Below are 20749 nucleotides of genomic sequence, written 5' to 3'. Positions count from 1 at the left end.
GTCAGAATAGGATGGAAATTTCGTTTGATACGATTTTGTTGTTCTCAGGGATTTCATCATGTAGCTCATAGCCACCTGAGATATGGCAATAGCGGTTGGCAGGCAAACAGCGTTTGGACACATCTATGATCCTATGCTTCTGTGAAGATTCCATTCATCGATGTTCTGATTGTATCTGCTGGTTCTTTAAGTGCCCTTTCATGTTGTTTTTCTGGCTCTGGAGACGTGAAATCACTTAAAGGGCTAAGTGCTTTCTTTTTATCGCTTCCTCTCGCGTCTTCTCCTCCCTTTTGGTCCTGCCCTTTCCAATTTGAAGATCATTTTCCTTGGTAGTGAAGATAGAAGCCTAAGAGGGGAAAAGTAGTTCTCTTTTCTCTCTGTTATCAGTTCGCATTACCCCACCTATCAGCAAATGAGCCACTCCCTTCCTCATTCTTGTTCCTAATACAGCCAAAAAAGGCTTTTTTACTTGACCTTAATATTTTCACAAGACTCGGTTCATTATGACTATTTGCTTCCATATTACCAAACTTTTAGATATGTGGTACCCTAAGTATACAGCCTGATTCTGGGGCTTTATTTCTCTCTCTCGTAATTTGGAATACCCATACCACCACCTTAATTTCTTTAGATGCTTACTTTTTCATATTTGAAATATTTATCCTACCTTTCTCGAATCCTCTTCCCTGTTAGAGAAGGTGTATACTAACTTTAAAAGACATTGTTTTCATGACATTTGGAATACATGTCTGACACTTCTCAGAGAACATAATCGCTTTCTTCCAAGTTTTCTCTAAATATCCTGAAATAGTCACTTTTCATTAGTGATCACAATTATGCCCGGGGTAATAGTTGTTTTTATTTCCTCCTATCAACAGAGTAGATATAAACCTAGAAGAAAGAACGCATCAGTAGTTGTTGGTGACTGCTGGTCCAGTGGGAGGGAGGAGTCGAAGATGATTCTAAGGTTTTTGATGCAGCTGAACTAAGAGAATAGTGGTGTCATTAACAGAAATAGGGATTCTGAGAAGAAGAGCTCTTTGTGCTGCTGGAGGGAGGGTGGTGACCTGATCATTTTAATTTTAGACCTAGTGTGCTGGAGTTTTCTGATTAGAAGAGATCTTGGATTCGAGGAGTACGTTTGTGTATCATTCACACGTAGGTGAATGAAGCAGTAAGAATGAATGATACAGAAAATGGAAGAGAGTCAAGGGCCAAGCTTGGGTAATGTCACATTTAAGAGGCAAGAAGGCAGAAAGCAGTTAGTCTAGGAGTTGGGAAAAAGTACAGTTCGGGAGGTAAGGGGGAGAACCAGGCCAGCTCATTGTCGTAGGATACGGGGGGAGGCCAAAGTTTTAAGATGTTTAGAGGCTTATGAACTCTAAAAAAGAAGCAGAGTAACACCGTCTGGCTTTTGCTTATTTCAACTTTCCGGAGCATGTTTAAAACTGGAAGTCAGTATGTAAGTTCTCTGAGGAGCTCAAATAGCTCTCGGTCCATGGGAAGGGCCATCTTTCTCAACACATCCCCCGTCAAGTCCTAACACATAGAAAAGTTGGTTAATTATATGTAGTCATGATGATTTTGTTTGTTTGTTTGTTTGTTTACAGTTGGGTAGATACAGCAAATTTGAAGAGAGCAAATTTTAGAAGCAGACACACTGATAATAACAAAAACCGGCAGTATCAGTGGAAGGCTATATTCAAATGCCACCTTCTCTAACTAGTCATTTAAATTGCCACCTTCCCCAACCGTGACACTCCCCATCCCCCATTGCAGCTTTACTCTCCTCGCCACTTAACTACTATCTAACACACCTTTTTATTTGTTGTTGATTGATTGATTGCCTGTCTCCTGCATTAGAATGTATGTTCCATGGGTTTTGCTCATTTCCCCCACTGCTTTCTTCCCGGACTCTAGAACAGCACCCAGCAGACAGAAGACATCATTAATATTTGTTGAATACATGATTGTGAGAAAACGATAGTTAAATACCAGACATGGGAACTGGCGGAGTAGAGGTATATGGGATCATTTCGTTTTGGAATAGGCACTGCAATCTATGTCGGTGTCTCTGGAGCTAGATACCACAGTCCCTTGCAGCATTGGTGGCCTGCTGAGCTATGAATGGAAGGTTAAATCATGCTCAGGATATTCTGCTTCTAAAGGCAGAGAATAACACATTTCAGAAAGATTTCCGTCAGATAAATAAAACTTTTAGAACGTTAGCATTTAAAGGTCCCTCATTGGGAAAATAACTTCACTATGCTGAACGTTAAATTTCTCCATGAAGGGTCACTGTTGTGTGATTTAAATATACTGGTTTCTTCAAATTTGATTTTTCCTTGACCTCATTCACACCCTGAGCAACTTCCTTCCAGATCTGCTGAAAGGAAATGTTAAAGGTATTGCCCATTTCCTTCCTAGGCTCAGAGACTTCTGACCAGAAGGTATGGGATTAGTTAGATGTTGGGGCTGCAGAGAAATACGCGGTGGCTTAAACTTATAAATGACTGAACTAGAAACGCTCTCACTGGCTTTGCTTGCGTGCTGATCACTGCTTTATTATGTGACATTAGTGGCCTCTTTGTGCTTCTCATACCTTTTTGGCAGAATGAATCAGTATGTGCTTCTAACTAACTGCTAGGTGCCCATCAAATTACATAAATAGGTTTGAAAAATGCTGTATTTTCTTCCCAATTAAGCCATAGCTACAAAGCATAACTCCTCAGCTCTAGCCTGGCCGCCTCCTACACATCCTGCCCTTGCCCACAGTTGCCTTTTAGTCCTTGAAAAACCAATTTTTTCCCTTAATTATTTTCTTTGGACGCAATAGCTATATACATGATTTCCCTGGCTCAATGTAATTTGAGTTTTTTAGTCTTACAAGCTGTGAAAGTGGCTGAGGAGAGCTTTTTAATGTGGAAGGAAGGTCTCCCCACTGTAGAGTGGCAAGGCAGTGTGGTCTTATGTAATGGGCATTGATGCAGCCCCATTCGTTACATAACATAGTGGCCACTCTCTACCAGATGCTTAAATCCACGTCACATTCAGGGTCATTGTGTCCACTTGCAGAGACAGTGCTTTCTTTGTTTGCACCAAATAAGCAGCTAGTGATTATTAGCTTAGCTATTAAGTTAAATCACATTCCTGGAAAGGGAAATGTTGCAGTTTTGTTTTGTTTTATTTTGTTTTAATGGGAGAGGAACATGCATTTTTTGAAAATCCAAACATACATTTACGGCTGGCGACATGATCATTATGCCTCTTTAACAAGAGAAGCTTATGTTTTGTTTGATTAAGACAGTTATAATTTCCCATAGTCTCGTAACCTCTATTCCATTAATAGGAAATCTAAATATTTGCCTTCAAATAGTTTTAGTGACACGGAATAGCTATGTCCTAATTTGCCTACAATGGTGTCTTTTCCATCTCAATACCACAATGGAAGGAATTTTAATTTGCTCTTGAGTATAGGACTTGAGAGTTTGTGATTCAGCACAGCCCCTGACATGGAGTAGGCTCTCACTATTTGCCGTGTGTGGATGAGGGGTAGAAGGCAGTTCGTGGGGGTACCTTTCAATGAGGAAATGGGGGTCTGACCCATAGGAGCCATCTGGCACTGCTCCTTCAGTGTGACTTTGGAAACTGAGGGGTCTGGTGTGACCTTAGCCTCGGTCAATTACTAGTAACGTGACAAGGTAAATTACTTAACTCCTTGAGACCCACAGTGTCCTCATCTGTAAACTGGACTTTTTGTAAGGACCAAATGAGATCGTGTATATAAAAAGGCTTTGAATATTAGAAAGGGCCACACAAACAGTAGAGAACAGTACTCACAGTGTATCAGAATTTTTCTAGTCAGCATTGAACTTGTGTAGTAACACTGATTAACTTGTGTGTCTGTTGCTCTGACTTGCTCCAGTCAGGAACATGTCAGGTGTGTGTATGCTTCTACCGTGAATAAAGCTAATATCGACTGATGACTCTGGAAAAAGAATCAAATTGTCCCCTTGCTCTAGGTAAGGAGGAAAGGGAGTTGGAGAGAGACTGGTAACAGCAAAGTTTTAGGAGAGGGCGGTCATGTCCAAGTATAAGCAGATTTTTTTTTTATTTATCATGGTTTATTTCATTTAATAATTATTGAAATCCTCTCTTATTGTTACTGTGCTCCCGAATCATTAACGTTTAGTATAATAATCTGGAGCTCAATGCAGGTTCCCCAGTTATGGGGATTTGGGTTCAGTAGGTGGGTAGCTGGGCCCCTGACTCTGCTTTGGAGTCAGTCCCCCTAGTGGTGCCGATGTAGTTGGGTCATGGGCTGCATTTTGAGAAACTCTTACTTTCTCTAGTCTTCTAGCTGAAGGCTTTCTTACCTTCTCACAGTTTGTTCTTCATGGAGAACTGTGTTATCTTTGATCCTGGAATACTTGCCTATTTAAATCTTGTATGGCTTCCCATTGATATTAAGTTAAAGATCATAATTCCCCAGGCTAAGCTCATCTCCTGCCACTCTTCTCTGCCTCAGTCCCCTCGGTCACGCCAGCTTCTCTCTGTCCTACTGGCATGCCAGGGATCCTTCTTCGGGGCATTTGTACATGTTCTTTCTCCACTCGAAATGCTCTCTCTCACCCTTGGTCTGGGGAACACCTACTATTATTCTGATCTCTGTTTCCTCAGTGAGACTTGCCCTAATCGCCAAGACAAAATCTGATCTGCTATGGTTCTTTCAGCTTCTTTTAGAGGAAGCAATGATCACTATTGTCATGAGATAATTGTTCAATTACCTGTTTAATATTTTTCTTCTCTGCTTGAATGTCAACTTCATGAGGATAGGGACCATGAATGTGTTCGCTTCTGTGTCCGCAGTGTCTTATAATAGCACCTTGAACATAGTAAATAACTATTTTTGAATAAATAAATGAATGAAAATGGAATTTTGCTTAAAAAGTTCCACTTTTGACCTCCGCTTAAAAAGGTTTAAATCGCTGAAGTAGCAAGTGGGCCTTGTTATAAGTTCAAAACCACCACGTCTTAGCGTTCTAGGATAAGGCGTTAGGGCACTTATTTGTTTCCGAAATAAAAACTTATTATAAATTCAGAGACCTCAAACAATGTTCTTAGTGTTCAAGGCTTAGAACCTGGCAGGGGAGAAAGAGAAAGTTAAAAGGCTTCAGATGAAATCCTTACTTTATATGCTGTCTTTCACGCAGAAAGTATTGGAAGCTTCTTGGTAGTCCAACACCCCCCGAGTAAACTTCCTGCAATGCATTTCCACTTATATCATGTAGCCGGTTGATTAGCTCGTGTGTTCATTTCCTCGGATACTCCCACGTGGAGTTGTAAGAAGTCAAAACAAGAGCATATTCCCACTCTCTGTTTTCAAAGCGAGCAGTTCACTCAATGGCATTTACATCTGATGGAACAATGAGGCAATGTCAGCCTGGGAGAATGAGAGATCTGTGTTACATGTAGTTTGATTCAACATCTCAATCTTGATGGGAAAGGAATTCTGAAGGAAAAAAAAACCCCATGACTTCAGTAATTTTTAAAATCATGATAACTGAGTATGGAATTGAGATTGAAAATAGCTCAGAATAGTCATTTTGATAAATTCACTTCAGTTCTTGACTGCTGTGAAAAGATCAAATCAGTTAATTTTGTTTACTTAAGATTTTTAGTTCAGAGGCCAGAGTTTTGTATTTTTCATGGAGTTTATTGAGCCTTCAACTCAGATTTTTAAGTAATTTGCAATTTAATTGCAACATTAGTTTTTCACTCATTACTACAGACATTTATTGAGGCTTCTTACGTTAGACATTATTCTAAATCCCAGGGAGATAGTAGCAAACAAGGCAGATAAGGGCTTTGCTGTGTGTAGTTTACAGACAAGGAACGAGTTAACAAGCCAGTGCTGTAAAAAAAAGTTAACCTGGATGCAGCGATCAGGCCTGAGAGGTGGAAGGGGGGTGGGTCGTGTGACACAGAGGGATGAGCCAGGGGTGGGGGAGGTTATCGGGGAAGAAGTACCACCTGATCAAAAGAAGCGAGTGAGCCGATCAGGCCACCATGAGCTGATCAGGCCAGCGGCTGTTTAGGCAGAAGGAACTTAGGCAGAAGGAACGAATGCAAAGATTTTGGCTACAAATGAGCTTGGCGTGTTTTAAGAACTGACTGGTGTGGCTGGGGCTTAAGGAAGGAGATGGTTGTGGTGGCGAGGTCAAGGAGGTAGGCAGGAAGGACACTGTGGGCCATGGTAGAACTCTGCGTATTATTCTAAGAGTTGTGGGAAGCCAGTGGGAATTTTTAAAAAGGGGAGTAACATGATCTGATTTGTGTTTTTAAAAGATCAGTATGGATGTCATAAGAACAATTTAGCAGTCCAGCTAAAAGGGGATGACCAAGCATTGCATGCTTTTATCGTATGTGTACAGACTTTCTTGTTTATGTATACAGACTTTTTTATTTGACTGAATTTAGAAGAATCAAGTAAAGCTTACTTAGGGAACATGTCATTAGGTAGATTCATGAGATTAAAAAGCTCATTTTTAGCTTAAAAACATACATTTAACTAATATTCATGAAGTGCTTATTGATGTGGTTACAGGCTAATTTCTGGAAATATAAATATAAATATGATTACTCTTTGCCTTTAAATATTTCACAATCTAGTGGAGGGTGCCTATAAGTCAACAAACATTTACAACATGCTATGGAAAGTATGTGGTTCTTATGAATAAAACGGCTGTAAACGATTCTGCCCCTGTCTTTTGGTGGCCACATACGTATCTTTTAGGAATGGAATTGCTGAGTCATAGGATAGGCATGTTTCGCTTTAGCAGATGTTGGACTTTATTCTAAAAGTATGACTTGTGTTTTAGAAAGATCATTTTGGCCATATTAGAGGCAAATTAGACTATTTAAGTGTTACACATACACATTAAGAGACGAGATATAAATTAAGGCAAGACAGTGAGGATGGGGACGAAGAACAGAATGGAGAGATGTATAGGGATGGGACGGGGCGGATTTTGGAGGTTAGGGGGAGGTACAGTGGGGATGAGGATGATTTTCAGGTTTATGACTTGGAACATAAAGTGAGCCAGAGGCCAGAGTACGGGTGAGATTTTAGAGGAATAAAATAAGTTTCTTTTTGGACATGTTGAATTAGAGTTCCATATGGAACTATGGATTATCCAGGTGGATAATCCATAAGGCAATTGGAAATTTCTGCCTAGACTTTAAATGAAAAGTAAGAACTGGAGATAAAGATTTGGGAGTTACTCTAACATTCGTGTTAGGTGAAACTGTGGCGATATACATATGGGATGGGCAGAAAGAGTACAGACTAAGAAGAAAAGAGGCTCGAGGTTAAGAAATCTTTCCATGTTAATGGTGAGCGAAGGATGAGGAGGCAGCGATCAGCCTGGCTGTCACAGGAGAGCCCAGCGGGAGCCGAAACAGAGTTGCCATGCTGTGTGGCTCTGCGCCCAGACCACTCTGATTTGAATTCTGGTTTTGGACAGCTTTTAGCTATGCGACTTGGGACAAGTTTCTTAAGTTTCTCGGGGCCACAGTTTTCTATAAAATATCTGTGAAATAGGGATAATAAATGAATCTGCTTTATAAGGTTATGACTACATATAATCTTCTTGGAATGATTAATTCTTGCAGTTATGTCTTGATAAAATGATGTTCATAAGCAAAAGGGGGCAGAGAGTTCCAGAATGACCACAGGAGGTGAGTGCTGGGACGTTCCTATAAGACTGACAAGCAGGTGGAAGAGTGACGAGGGCCGAAGCAAACTATGTTTGCTAGTCGTAATACCGTCCCTTCTTATAGGAAAACCAATTGAATTTCATAGGCCAAACACATTAGAAAGATCACATGATTTGCTTGAAAACATCTCGGGTCATTGACGTGAGTGTTAATAATGCCTTAGTTTATTATGTAGTCCTTTTATCTCAAGCAGTTCAAAGCACACTTTTGTTTTGAGTCATGCTCACAACATCAAGGCGAGTTAAGAAGGGTAAAGGTAATATTTCCAGTTTCCAGGTGAGGAAACTGAGAGAGATCACATAGCTTTGTCTAAGCTTATATTGGTTAATCAACTTCTCCTTTATCCCATCAATAAACCCTACTCATCTTTGTTTTCGTATTGTCAAGCACAGCATTCCTCAAAGGGCAATCAGTGACTCATCTGCATTTAGAATCTTCTGGGATGCTGGTTAAAATGCAGAACCCTGGCTTTATTCTAGGTCCTTTGACCAGAATCTCTGGAACATGAGCTCAGGAATCAGTGATTTTACCCAGCACCCCAGGCGAGTCTCTTGAAAAATGTTCAGTGTGCTCAAGGGAATAGATAAGTAAATCCTCAAATGTACATTGTTCTTAGTGACGTTTTTCACAAAAACAATCTTATAACATCTTATGTTCAGAAACTCAGACTACTATAACTAAAACTTTAGAATCTTTTCGAACATATTGTCTGATTTATCTTTGTGAGGTTGAGCTGTGCGTTTAGTTAAGAGTAAAATTGATTTGACTCATAAAAATGAATGATACTTCCCATCGATCTGTTACCATAGCACTGCTGGAGATGTCACGAAGAACCTATGGCCGAGGACCACATGTATTTACATTACTTTGGTTGATGGTCCCATCTGCAATTACCATATAGTTATATAATATTGATTGGAAAGAGTTGCTCTCTATATTCATAGCTTCTGTCTATTTGCATGAGATGGTGAAATGAGCCACATCTCTCTATGATATATCTAGCAGGGCAGCATAAAACTGTTAGGATCAGTTAACTTGAAGCTTCTGACTCTAGGGGATGGGACCCCGTAAGAACAGCCCCAGGTACAGTCAGTGATGACTCATGATTCTGCTTTCTTCACATTTAGTTGTGGAGGATGTGCATTTATTTGTGTGAGTTAGTATCTGTCTGCTTTTCTTTTGTTATCTCTTTTGTTATTTCTTTTGTTATCTCATCTGAGCCACATAGTAGGGACTCAGCAAATGTTTGTTGAATGAAAGAATCCACTCAGATGTTTTTAGGACCCAAAACAGCCAAATTAAAAAGAGTTATTCTAGCCAACCACTGAGAATAAAGGCCACTAACAAGTACTTGCTGATTAATTGAACTGGACTGAGAAAAAGAATCTATTTCTTATCATTTTTTTTCCTGCCCGCCTTCCTTATCATTGAGTCTCAAGGTTGTAAGAGGTTTTTATCCTCATCTGTTCTGTTCTAAAGACTACAAGTCCTTCATTTACTTCATAGATTCCCTTAGCACCTCCCAAAGAACAATTACATTCTTTGCACAATAAAAACTCTTTTAACACTGTTTTAACTGATTGACATCAAGAGTGGGCCATGAACCATGAGAATGATGAGCATTGTATTAGGAGGATAAATATTTTCTTTACAGCTGGCATGCCTATCTTTTTACACGTTTTTGACACATTAAAATCCAGTGAACAAAATGGTTGCTTTTTCAGTTTCTCTGTCTTTGGAAAAGTTGGATCTATGTTTTTTGCTAGCTGTTAGTCCTGTCTATACTCTACCTTCTCCTTTATTTATTTTCATTAAATGTCAGCATTTATAAACCTACCACTTTGGCTATAGTCTATAACTTTTCATATTGTCATCCTGTGTTCCTTTCCTTTTCTTCCTAAAAGTAGGAGGAAATTGCCTCTTGACTAGAGAGATTTATAAATCTAGCAGATGGGAAAATTAATGAATAATCAGGAATTCAGAGCAGCCCATGAGCGCTCCCCGTGGTTCCTACACTGTTTTATCCGGTAGCTTCTCATACAGCTACTGACATTGTTGTCCTGGCTTCATTTTTCTCAGACTTTAATTTACTCTTTTAAAAAAACTGTGAAAATGAGGAGAATTTTTGTTTTTCTCCAAAGAGAGTATATAGCACTAAAACATTTTTTTACCCTTAGGTATTAAGATTTCAGTTAGTATCAGGAGGTAGGATGGAAAATACCAGAAAGCATTTGACGTAAGAAGACCCATTTAACTTTTGGTGAAAGTAACTGGAGCAAGGGAAAGAAAGAGAAGGATTTTAGTGTTAAACATATGATATTTTCTTTTATCTGTAGAATCCTGAAGAGTCTTCATAATTGTTCAACATAACTTCAGATCTATTATCGAATTTTATCTCTTGCTTACAAGACTCTTCTGAAGTACAGATATTCTGGGCTATTGAGTTCTGATAGTCTTGGGTGTATGAATATGGAGATCGAATGCCCACAGCGATAGAAGAATGACAGGGTTGGTTTGATAGCCTCACTCTGTTGACCGTGTTGATTGGCTGGGTACTTTGAGTTGGACCCCTCACTTCTCCAAAACCGTTTCCTCAAGTAAAGTAAAAATAATTACTGTATTGGAAGATTTTTGTGTAAGGATCGAGCATCTGACCCAAAAGTGCTCAATAAATATCTGTTAACCCTCTCTTTCTTTTCATTTTGGGTGTAAGAGTGGTTTTCTTAGAATTAATTTTCTTCTTATATAAAGGAAACCCTATTAAGAAAAAAAGCCAGTTTACTTCGGTGCATCATTCAGAGAGACTGTAAAACAAAAATTTTAACTGCCACGGCTGAAAGTCTTCTTAAAAGAAAGGGTTTATTGGGCCATCGATAGCAAGAAAAAAAGACCAGGTCCTGGGACATGAAGTCTAAGCAGCCAGCAGCAGCGCCAGGTGGGAGGGGCAACATGGCGGCCGCCCTGGAGTTGGCAAGCGTTTTTACACATCGGGGAAGACAGGGGGATGCAGGTCGTTTGAAAGAATTTTCATTGGCTCTAGATAAAGGGGGTTTGGGAGACAGTGAAGCAGGGCTAGTTGTGGGACACAGGCGCAGAGTCCATAAGGAAGAAGCGTTTGCTTCTTTGGATTGTTTTTCTGGGCCAGAATTTGGAAAGTTCATGCGTAAGCAGGATTCGGAGGTTCCTGAGGTTTAATGGCCCTGGCTTTTGTCTCTTTTAAATAGTTGCAGAAATTGCCACCTGGAAGTTTATTCAAAGTTCCAACATATACTCAGGAATACGGGTAGTCTTATTAGCTGGCTCCCAGCTATTAATGGCCCAACTTCTTTCTCTCATTCTCTGGACTGCTGTAATTTAATTAAGAACACTGCAGAACATTTTTTTCTTGTCAGGAAGTACTCAAGGCAAATGAAATTGTTCTTCGTACCTCATCCTAGATTTTACCATCTGATAGTATGCTTGAAAGATACCTGCTTGCTCCATAGGTAGGCAATTCTCCAAGCCCATGGTGTGGGAATATTACCTGTGCCAAAGGCAGCACTGAGAAACAGCACTTGCCAGAGGCCTGCATCCCAGAGCTCTGTGGGAGCTATAAAGTTAAATTTTATACTTGAATTTATAAGTCCACGTAGACTTTAAAATTTTAGTTTTAGAGGGGAAAAGGAACAATCTGGACAGAATCATTTCTGGATTTCTGAAATCCAGGGGAGTAATGATTTTACTGGCATTTTGATAATGGAGCTTTGATTTTTATGCTTAATCATTGTGATAATAGGTGATAATAATAGTGTGAACTAAATGTTTACTTTGCTTAAAACTAAACGAATCCCCTAAGAAAGTGGGGCAGATAAGAGATTTCTTAATGTGGTATGCAGAGTAAGAATCAAACTAATGATTAAGTCTGGAGACATCGGGCAATAGCTATTCTCTGCCTTCCCTCTCTCTACCTCCCCTCACAGTCCAAGGGTTGGTGAAGGAACACTTTTAATCTCATGAGGAGATAAAGCCCCATGCAACTAACTGTCTGTGGGATTTATGATGGGCTGGGAAAGCTTCTGGGCTGTGGGGGAGGCTGTTCATTCATAGCAGCCTTCATTCACGGAGAATATTAGGTCACACAGAAGCTCACTACCCCCTGCTGACCTTTTCAGACAGAGGTTGGCTGGGCTGCACAAAAGAGGAATGGATTCCAGAAAGCCAGGACACCTGTTAACCTGTGACCTCAGGATATGAAGACCTTGGGCATTTAAGACTTTGGATGAGAATGAGAGAAAGAGGAGAGAGTTGTGAATTTTGCCAGTTCGCTCTGGACACCAAACTGTATGCGACAATTTGTGATATTATTTGGCAAATGTGACAATGACTGTTTTAGTTCAAACTTTCTCCCCCCACCTCACGCAACTCTAAATCTTTGAACTACTCAAAATAGTATGTGATTTCTTTGCTTTATAAAGTAGATAACCAAGACATTGAAACTTTAAGTTACTGCGCTAGATCCCATAGTAAATTGGCCTCAGAGGGGAAATGGAACCCATTAATTTATAACATCTTAATCATTAGCATTGTGAATTTTAAGCAGAAAAGTAGCATATAAAAGTGAAATTATTTTATTTGAGGAATAATGAAAAGCAAACTCCTTGAAATCCACTTCTTAATTTCTGAATCTGTCTCCTAAAGACTTTGGAATCCTTAAAGGAGGACCAGGATGTCAGAAATAGGGGTTTGTGTCAGAGAAGGTTGTGTCTGTTATGGATTAACATCGAGCTGAGCAGATTCATAGCCAGAAGGACTGTTATTTTTTAGGAGATGGAAAATACGACTTCCTGTTTCCCTGGGGAGAATTCCTGGACGCCATGGGGGTTATCTAGGAAACCCTGCCGAGACAGGATAGTGGAGGGGGCTGGGATTTCTGTGCAATAAAACGCTGGCTGCGCTTTGTTATTACAGCTTCTTAAGCATTTTCCTGAGGATGGAGGGTTCTCGTCATAGAAACCTGATCACATTCTAACATGTGGCTTCAAGCAAAGTCAACCTTGAGGATCCTGTAATGTTTTTAGAGCAACATTCATCATAAAAGTGCTCCTCTACCTCCACATATCTACTTCTTTTTTAGTTCAGAGGCATAATTTTCTACCTTTTCTGAGGTCAAAGATCATACCAATCCCTTCACTGCAGTGGATACAGAAGGAGAAAAATCTTCAACCAGAATGACAGTCTATCTTACTTTTGTGACAGACATAACCTGAGAGGAACTCCTGGGCAATGGGGTGCTGATAAAGCAGCTCTCCAGAACTAAAGCCCTAACTTACAGCCAGTTTGCCAATTTTCATTGTGTAAATATTTCCACCATGGCCAGATTCTTGATAGCAACATGATCTCATTGAACATAGAAGTGCGAAGGAGTATGCGCAGTTGGCTCTCGTGAGCCGCACTAGCACATTGCTGGCCAGACCTCCATATGTCTGCATGATTAGGTGGAAGGTGCGTGAGTTGGCATTTAGATGAATCTGGTAGTGAAGATTTCTTCTAGGTTCTCCGCCTAGAAGAAATCTGTCCTCTACCTGTCATGCTTCTACCATGCTTACACCTGTAGGAAATGGAATCTGACTCCTCAGGATCCACCCTGAGCCCTCCATCATCAGGCAGTCCCTTGCTGTCTCTAACCAAGCTGTCGTTCTCTTTGTCATATTGCTTCCGCAACCACGTTGCCCCCCTCACCCCTCTGTTCTTCTTAATGCTTTTGTGCTGGTCTCTCTGCCTGCTGCATCCTCCCAACGTCGTTAACTCCCACTCCTGATTTAAAAGCAGGTGTAAGCACCGCCTACTCAGGAAGCCTTTTCTGATGCTGCCTCTATGCCAAGCCCTTCTTTGTTCTTCCATGATATCTGTCTGTCTCTCCACCATTTTCCTCACACTGCATTTTGATGCCTTACTTGTGTCTGTTTCTTCCACCATTCTGAATGACTGCATTCTGTTTATCTTTAAATCTTTACTACCTTGCACGGTGCCTGTCACATAGTACTGTTGAATTAATGTGTGGCCGATTAAGCAGATGAGTAAATGAAAGAGAGATTCATTCTGTACCATTCGTATGCACTCAGCTTGGGGTTGCCAGATTTGCCAAATAAAAATCCAGGATGCCAAGTTAAATTCGGAATTCAGATTAACAAATACTTTTTCAGTATGAGTGGGTCCTAAATACTTTATGGGACCTACTTACGGCACCAAAATTTTCAATTATTCAAGTATTTGTTATTTACCTGAAACTAAAATTTAAACGGTCATCCTGGCAATCCTAACCTAGCAAAAAAGTGGGTTCACACCCCAAGTAGAAGTTCACACAGTGCATAAGCTCATACTGAGCTTGACGACACCTGCCCTAGGGTTTTAAATAGTGTATGTCTCACATCTCTGAATGTCCGTATGAGAACAGCTCTCTGTGCTCAGAGGCACTGGCCTCGCCAGAACGCCCTGCCGTGCGCCATCGTGTACGTGTGTTTTTTCTTTGCATGGCGAGGACGTTTTATCTGCACAGATTTGAGCAACATGGGCAGATGATCAGAGCTGATTTGTGAGTTACCTCGTGGCGTTTCCCATGCTGTGGTGTTTTCTTGTTGCTGCGTGGTGGTGTTAGGGCATTTGAAAAGGGAATATAACAAGTACCCTTGGTATTCTGGGATGAATTGAATAGATAGAAATGTGTACCTTCTTAAAGTCTGTTAAACTTTGGATATGGGTTTCGATTTTCTTAGAAAGTTAACACTAGAATAGTACTCACTATTTCTTTTTCTGCTCGGGCCAGCTTGCCTGAGAACTAATGTATTAAATATCGAGCATGACTTGGAGTGGGACTTCATTACTGTCTCCCAAGCTGATGAGGCTGTTTATTTAGCACACTCATTGTTAAAGTATCAGATGACTGAAGTATTATTTTGATTGAAAGAAATTTTTTTTTTTCAAATTAGAAACACCCAAGTTGTTAACAGTTTATGGTTGAGATGGTGAAAGAGTGTTTTTCTCCATGACTAGAAACAGAATTGAAATATGGCACATTTCATCTCTCACATTCTCTTTCTCCTGTCCCCCTTATGCCAAAATTGATAATTATGGAAATTCTTCAGCTAGGACCATTGGGCAGAGTTTTAGATATTTACCCCGCGGGAGTCAGACATGTTCTCTTAGGGAAAGCTGAATTCTAATGGCAGAAAGATTGGCCAAGAAAACAGTCATGAAACATTTTTGTGGCCTCAGTATCATGGTCTTGTCAGTAAAGCGATGGTCTCTGATTAAATCCAGATTGAGCGGCTTCCTGTTAGCGTGCTAACCCAGAGGGCAGGCTCAGCCCTCCATTCGTGTCTTGCCTCTAAGTCTGAGTTATTAAACAGTTGTCCGCCGAGGCTCTCTCCCCGCCTCTCCCCACTTTTCTCTGAAACTAGAATTCAAAGGTATTGAGATAGTACAAACAAAAATATCCCCAAATCTATTCAAAGGGCGACGTAGCTTTTGAATGTTTTCCTGCAAAAATGAAACTAAAGTGTTAGCTTCTCCAGTCTAACCATAAGGCAGGGGATATTTCTTGTGTTTTGCTTTCGTATAAATTTATTTCAAAATAATTTCAATAATAAGCACATCATTTTTAAGTTTTCATTTCATAAAAGTGTACTTTATTTGAATGTTGACAAATGAGAACCCATCTTCAAAAACCTGGTCTTCCCCTTGCTGTGGCAAGTAAGTATTAGGGTGCTTAGCAAAGGTGCAGATGACGTCGAGCAAGTGCTCTGACACCTTAACGTGCATTGTTAATTTGGGGGAGGATGGTTTTAGGCGCCAGAGCAATCCCTGTACTTCGTTTTATGAGATTGTCATTGGTGCTCACTCATTGTACTAAGAGAGTGATTTTTTTTAGATCTAAATATTTGAAGTATTTTATGAGCCACTCTGGTACCTCAAACACGGATCTTCCTAATTTATAGATGCAAACACCGAGGAACAAAAGCCATGAAAGAGACTTATGGGGATCAAGCCCGCATATCTAGATTTTTTTTTTTTTTTTCAGAGGAAAAGAACTGGAAGGGAGTGACTGGGTTAATGAGCAGTGCGGCTCCATTCCCCGGGGAGAGCTGGCCTCCCGCCACATCTGCTTTCTGGCAGGAAGGGGGACCCACTTCATCAGGTCCTTTGACAGGCATTTTTCTCTGTTCAAATCTTTGGCCACATCAATGCTTAGTGAAAAATTAGTTCTTTCAGATAGTTATTACTTTCAACGGGGAAAGATTTAAAGTGGAATTTGCATTGTGAGTAAAATAAGAATAATCAAATTATAGAATGATTTGGTAAGGGAACCCTGACATTGTCACAAGGTAAGGAAGCTCGATTTAGAATTAGAGCTTGAATATTCCTACAGACTGAGAAGCCAGACATTCCTTTTGTTGTTGTTGTTAGCAGCGGATGTTGAAATATATTTTTTGACTACCGCTTTGTAATATTATCAGGCCAATCATTCTCTTGACCAGGTCTTTCGAAATGGCAACGTAAAACACACAAAACATCCATAAATTTTGGTTTTGAGAAAGAGATCAAAGAACTATAGATGTTAGAAGATAAAGATTAACATTGTATTTTGTAAGTCTTGATTTTTCTTTTTTTTTTTAAGTGAAAAGTGGAAAATGTGAATTAAGTGTTAAATGCATCGTGGTAACTTAGTAAGCTAGCATTTTCCAAACTTTGATCATTCTCATGTTCTGCAAGATGCTCTGAGAATAAAGGGACATTCGTTTGGAAATGTCATATGCCATATCTTTCTCTAGAAATTTCCTAACAAGTTAGCGTATTAAAGACTTTAAGAAATTCTAAAGCAACATATTTGACTTTAACTCTGTAGTTACCAAACTTGAAATTAGTTTGTTTTGGAATTAGTGTTTTACACTGTACCAAGTAGTTAAAAATGTAATTAGACTTTGAAACATATCTTTTTCATTTATCATTTCTGGTCAAAGTTAATTGAAGCTCCTGGGAGACAGATGGGTACGATTAGGCCTGTTCTTAAACTACCTAAAGAGTGATAAGGAGCAGTTACGAGGCTATGATCTCAGTCAACAGGCCTGAGAGGGCTTAAGAAACATTTGGTATTTTGCCTGAAGCAGATCCCTTTCCTTAGTAAACTAAAAGTATCTTTCGAAATTAAATAAAGAAGAGAAAAAGTCATCTGCCACGTAAGCTAGAGCCTTCTCATTAATCCTGTTAGTTAGGCCTTGGTGACATTAGGCTGCTCTGACTAACCCCCTTCTGAAAGCGGTTGCCGCCAGTTGGGTCTTACAGAAAGGAATCCCGCCTGCTGATTTCCTTCCAGCACTTTAAATTGTGACAGGCACAGTGTCGTCATTTAGAGATTCAGCTCTTTCTTCTCTACCCCTTTTCTTTAGTTTTCACAAGTCCTATTTTTTCAACTGAGGAAAATCTGGTATAAAACAATTCGAACTTAAAGTTTAGAGAAATCGCCTAATGATTCTTTGCAGCACTTATAATGAGTATTTGCTTTAGAAAAAGCTCTTTTGGGTACATCACTTCTCTAGTACCTATGTAGGACAAGTTAAACTTTGAAAACTGTATCTCTATATAATTCGTTAGGCACAGATTTATTGCAGAATGTAAAGCGCAGCCAATTTTTTCTTTAACTCTCTTCCCTAATATACAGTTTTTAAGTTTTATAGACTTTATCACTAGTCAGTTCTTAGGTATTATGGTTTATATCTCTTAGGCGCACTTATATCTGCCAATATTCTACACAGTTTCATCCTCATGTGACAGCTATTTCTCATGAACAAATGTCTTCTCTTATACGTTGCAAGTTTCCAGAAGGCAGAGGTCATTCACTCCTCCACCCTTCTATTACTCCCCAGTTATTAGCCTGGTGCTGCTCGGTGTAGCCAACTCTGTTGACTGCTGATGATATTGAATCGGGGCGTATACTGCCTTCCACAGACTGAAGAACATCAGATCATGATTAGATCTCCGTAGGATTCCATGGGAAACCTATTCCTACCATGGCTTATTTTTCAAGCTATAAACGTGATGTCAGCTGGTTCACATAAATCCTAAAAATATAAAATCAGCTCTCCAAAGCCAGTGTGCATTGGCACACCACTGTGGGAGTTGTCTCTAAAGCTGTCTCTAAGAATGAGTTGGAAAGCTTACCATGGAACAATACAAAGGGAATGATCCATAACATTTCTAAACTCGATCCTGGGGTCATATAGAGCATCCTTGATACAATATGCCAGCAACCTAGTTCTTGATAGGATAGTGAACAGGAGCAAATGTAACCATGATGAAGTAATACCTCTACTTCTAGAGGTATCCCCCACCCACAACCTCCCCGCCCCGCCACCCCAATTCACTCTGCTGCACTCACAGGTGAGGGGATGGCCTTGCCTGACTCGTAGGGAAATAAGAGCAGGAGAAAACATGGCAGGCCATGTTTCAACTATTTCGATGTTTTCATTTTTTTCTCTAGGGAATCATTTCTCCTGATCACAATTGTGAATTTATTGTACAGGTTGAAGGGGACCAGCTGCCTCCAGGACACACAGTCAGTCAGTATGAGACCTGTAAGATCAGGACCATAAAAGCTGGCACCTTGGAGAAGCTTGTGGAGAACCTGCTGACGGCTTTTGGAGACAATGACTTTACCTATATCAGCATCTTCTTGTCCACGTACAGAGGCTTCGCCTCCACTAAAGAAGTGCTGGAACTGCTGCTGGACAGGTAAGACTGCAGGAGTGTGGGAGGGGAGAGCGAAGGCCTGAGGCTCTGAATCACCTGCACTCGAAATGCTGAAAGATGTGTGAGGAAAGATTAACTGGAAGGAATGACCTTTGGAACAAATGGCATGAAGATTATTCAGCTACTTTATGGTCTAGTTCTGATAAAGATATCTCTTAAAAAATCTATAACAGAGTTTGGTGTACATACAATAAATCTACCCTCAGTGTTTATAGATTTCAGTTACTACTTGCCACCCTAAAATTTTCTCTATATTTTTGTAATTTTATATAATTCCGGTAAATAATTAACCAGAAATCTTATTGGGTGGTTGTGAGAATTAAATATGCTAATATATTTGAAGTATGGAGCTCAGTATTACATCCATAGAGAGCAGCCGATGAGCAGTGGCTGAAATGATGATGATAATAACTATCACCTGTCACCATGTGGCGGCTGCTTTATGAATGTGCACATAAACGTCATCCTTGATCTGTGTTGATAAGTCGCATGTTCCTTATAGTGGAGCAGTGAACACTGTAATTCATACATTGATAATTATGTTTCCCCCTTATTTTTGTTTAATTTATAATTAAACCGGGTCTTTTAAATTTTTCATTAACTTGACTTGATATTGGGAGGATGAATCCTGTAAGCGAAACAATTGTTTTAGAGTCATGAGTGTTCTCATCCAAATCCCTATATTCTGGGTTTCCTGTGTAAGAGAGGAAATGAGATAGGTTGTTTGCATTGGAGTTGTTGAATACTGATTTTTTTTAAAAAGATTGAAAGTAATATGTGTTCATGTTAAACATTCTTATACTATAGGAAGATACAAAAAGAAGCATTCGTGTTTTCTTATATTGCTACCTTTTCCCAAATAACTTTTATTAGGTTTTACAAAATATGTAGAAGTAGAAAGAAAAAAAATTAAACAGACCTTAATCTAATCAGGCAGAAAACGTACATTAACATTTTAAAAATAGAAGACGTGTATGTAGTGAAAAGTTCCAACAATTCAGAAAATTATAAAAATAAATGTAAATATTTCCTTTTACCCAAATCCCATTTTCCAGTCCCATTGCCCCTGGGTAATCATTGTAAACCATTCCTTTTGAATTCTTCCTAAAATTTTCTGGGTGTTTATATAGATACACACACACACACACACACACACACATACATACACACATATATGTATATATTATATAAAATGTGTTTAAATGTGATGTTTATTATGTCATATATACTGATATATGATATAAATACAATCATAGTTCACAGTGTGTTCTGCAATTTTCTTTTTTTTAACTTCTTTGTATATCTAGATTTTTTTGTTGTTCATTAAGGGAATTAACATATGTAAAGGGCTTATTAGAACAGTGGCTGGCATTTTGAAAGTTCAAGAAACATGTATTATTACAAAATCAGCCCATGTAGATAGATTTACCATATTCTTTTTAGCAGCTTTGTAGTATTTATTGCATCGATTATTCTATGGACAGGTAAGCTCTTTCCCGGCTTTTAATTTATTTTTTGAATTTTTAAACAATGCTGCAAAGAGCATCTTTGAATAAGTATCTTCCGAGTACTTGTTTGAGGATTCTATAGGATAATTTCATAGATGAGTGATTGGTCAAAATATATAATTTTAAATGTATTAAAAATGTGAAAGATCTTGCTACATGACCTTCCAGAAACGTGTGCCAACCCCCCTTCCCACCCTCCACAGAGGATGAGTGTGCCTCTCCCCGCCCTTTCCCCACACTCTTATCAACTGTGGGTATTTTTAGCTCTACCATTGAAACCATCTCTGTCATTATCTATCCATTGAAAAATAGCTCATTGTTTTAAAATATTTATTTCTTACATTTATAAATGAGGTTTAGCATCCTTATCAGACCTTGTGTTTTCTGTGACCTGTCTTTTCATATCCTTTACTTATTTTTATTTTGGACTATTGCCATCTAGTTATTGATCATCTAATTTTAACTCTTTACATATTAACAAAATTAGTTTTTTGCTTATCATGTGTTGGAAATATTTTCCTAATTTGTCCCTTGGGTTTAAAAGTTGTTTATTAATATTGCTTTTTTTATGAAGACATTTAAATATTTTTCATACAGTTATAGTTATCAGTCTTAAGAGAGGCCTTTAATAATCAAGTTCTAGTCCAGTGTGGAAAAGGTTATTGATAACAGTGGGTTTT

General features: G+C 39.2%; 1 protein-coding gene across 7 annotated transcripts in view; it reads left to right on the top strand.

Annotated features, from left to right (window-relative positions):
- The window catches only part of RGL1 (ral guanine nucleotide dissociation stimulator like 1), a 194661-nt gene that overhangs the window by 104985 nt on the left and 68927 nt on the right, over positions 1-20749 (top strand). For 4 of the 7 annotated variants that reach the window (XM_036234524.1, XM_016145592.2, XM_016145594.2 and 1 more), the window contains one exon: positions 18293-18543. In XM_036234524.1, the coding sequence (XP_036090417.1) occupies positions 18293-18543 (251 nt within the window). The remainder of the gene's footprint in view (positions 1-18292; positions 18544-20749) is intronic. The other 3 variants (XM_016145595.2, XM_016145598.2, XM_016145597.2) reach the window with 1 other exon arrangement.

This window comes from Rousettus aegyptiacus, unplaced genomic scaffold (genome assembly GCF_014176215.1).
Source record: "Rousettus aegyptiacus isolate mRouAeg1 unplaced genomic scaffold, mRouAeg1.p scaffold_m13_p_17, whole genome shotgun sequence".
In the NCBI taxonomy this organism is placed as follows: Eukaryota; Metazoa; Chordata; class Mammalia; order Chiroptera; family Pteropodidae; genus Rousettus; species Rousettus aegyptiacus.
The sequence above is the reverse complement of the archived record's forward strand: the minus strand, read 5'-3'. Positions and strand labels throughout refer to the sequence as shown.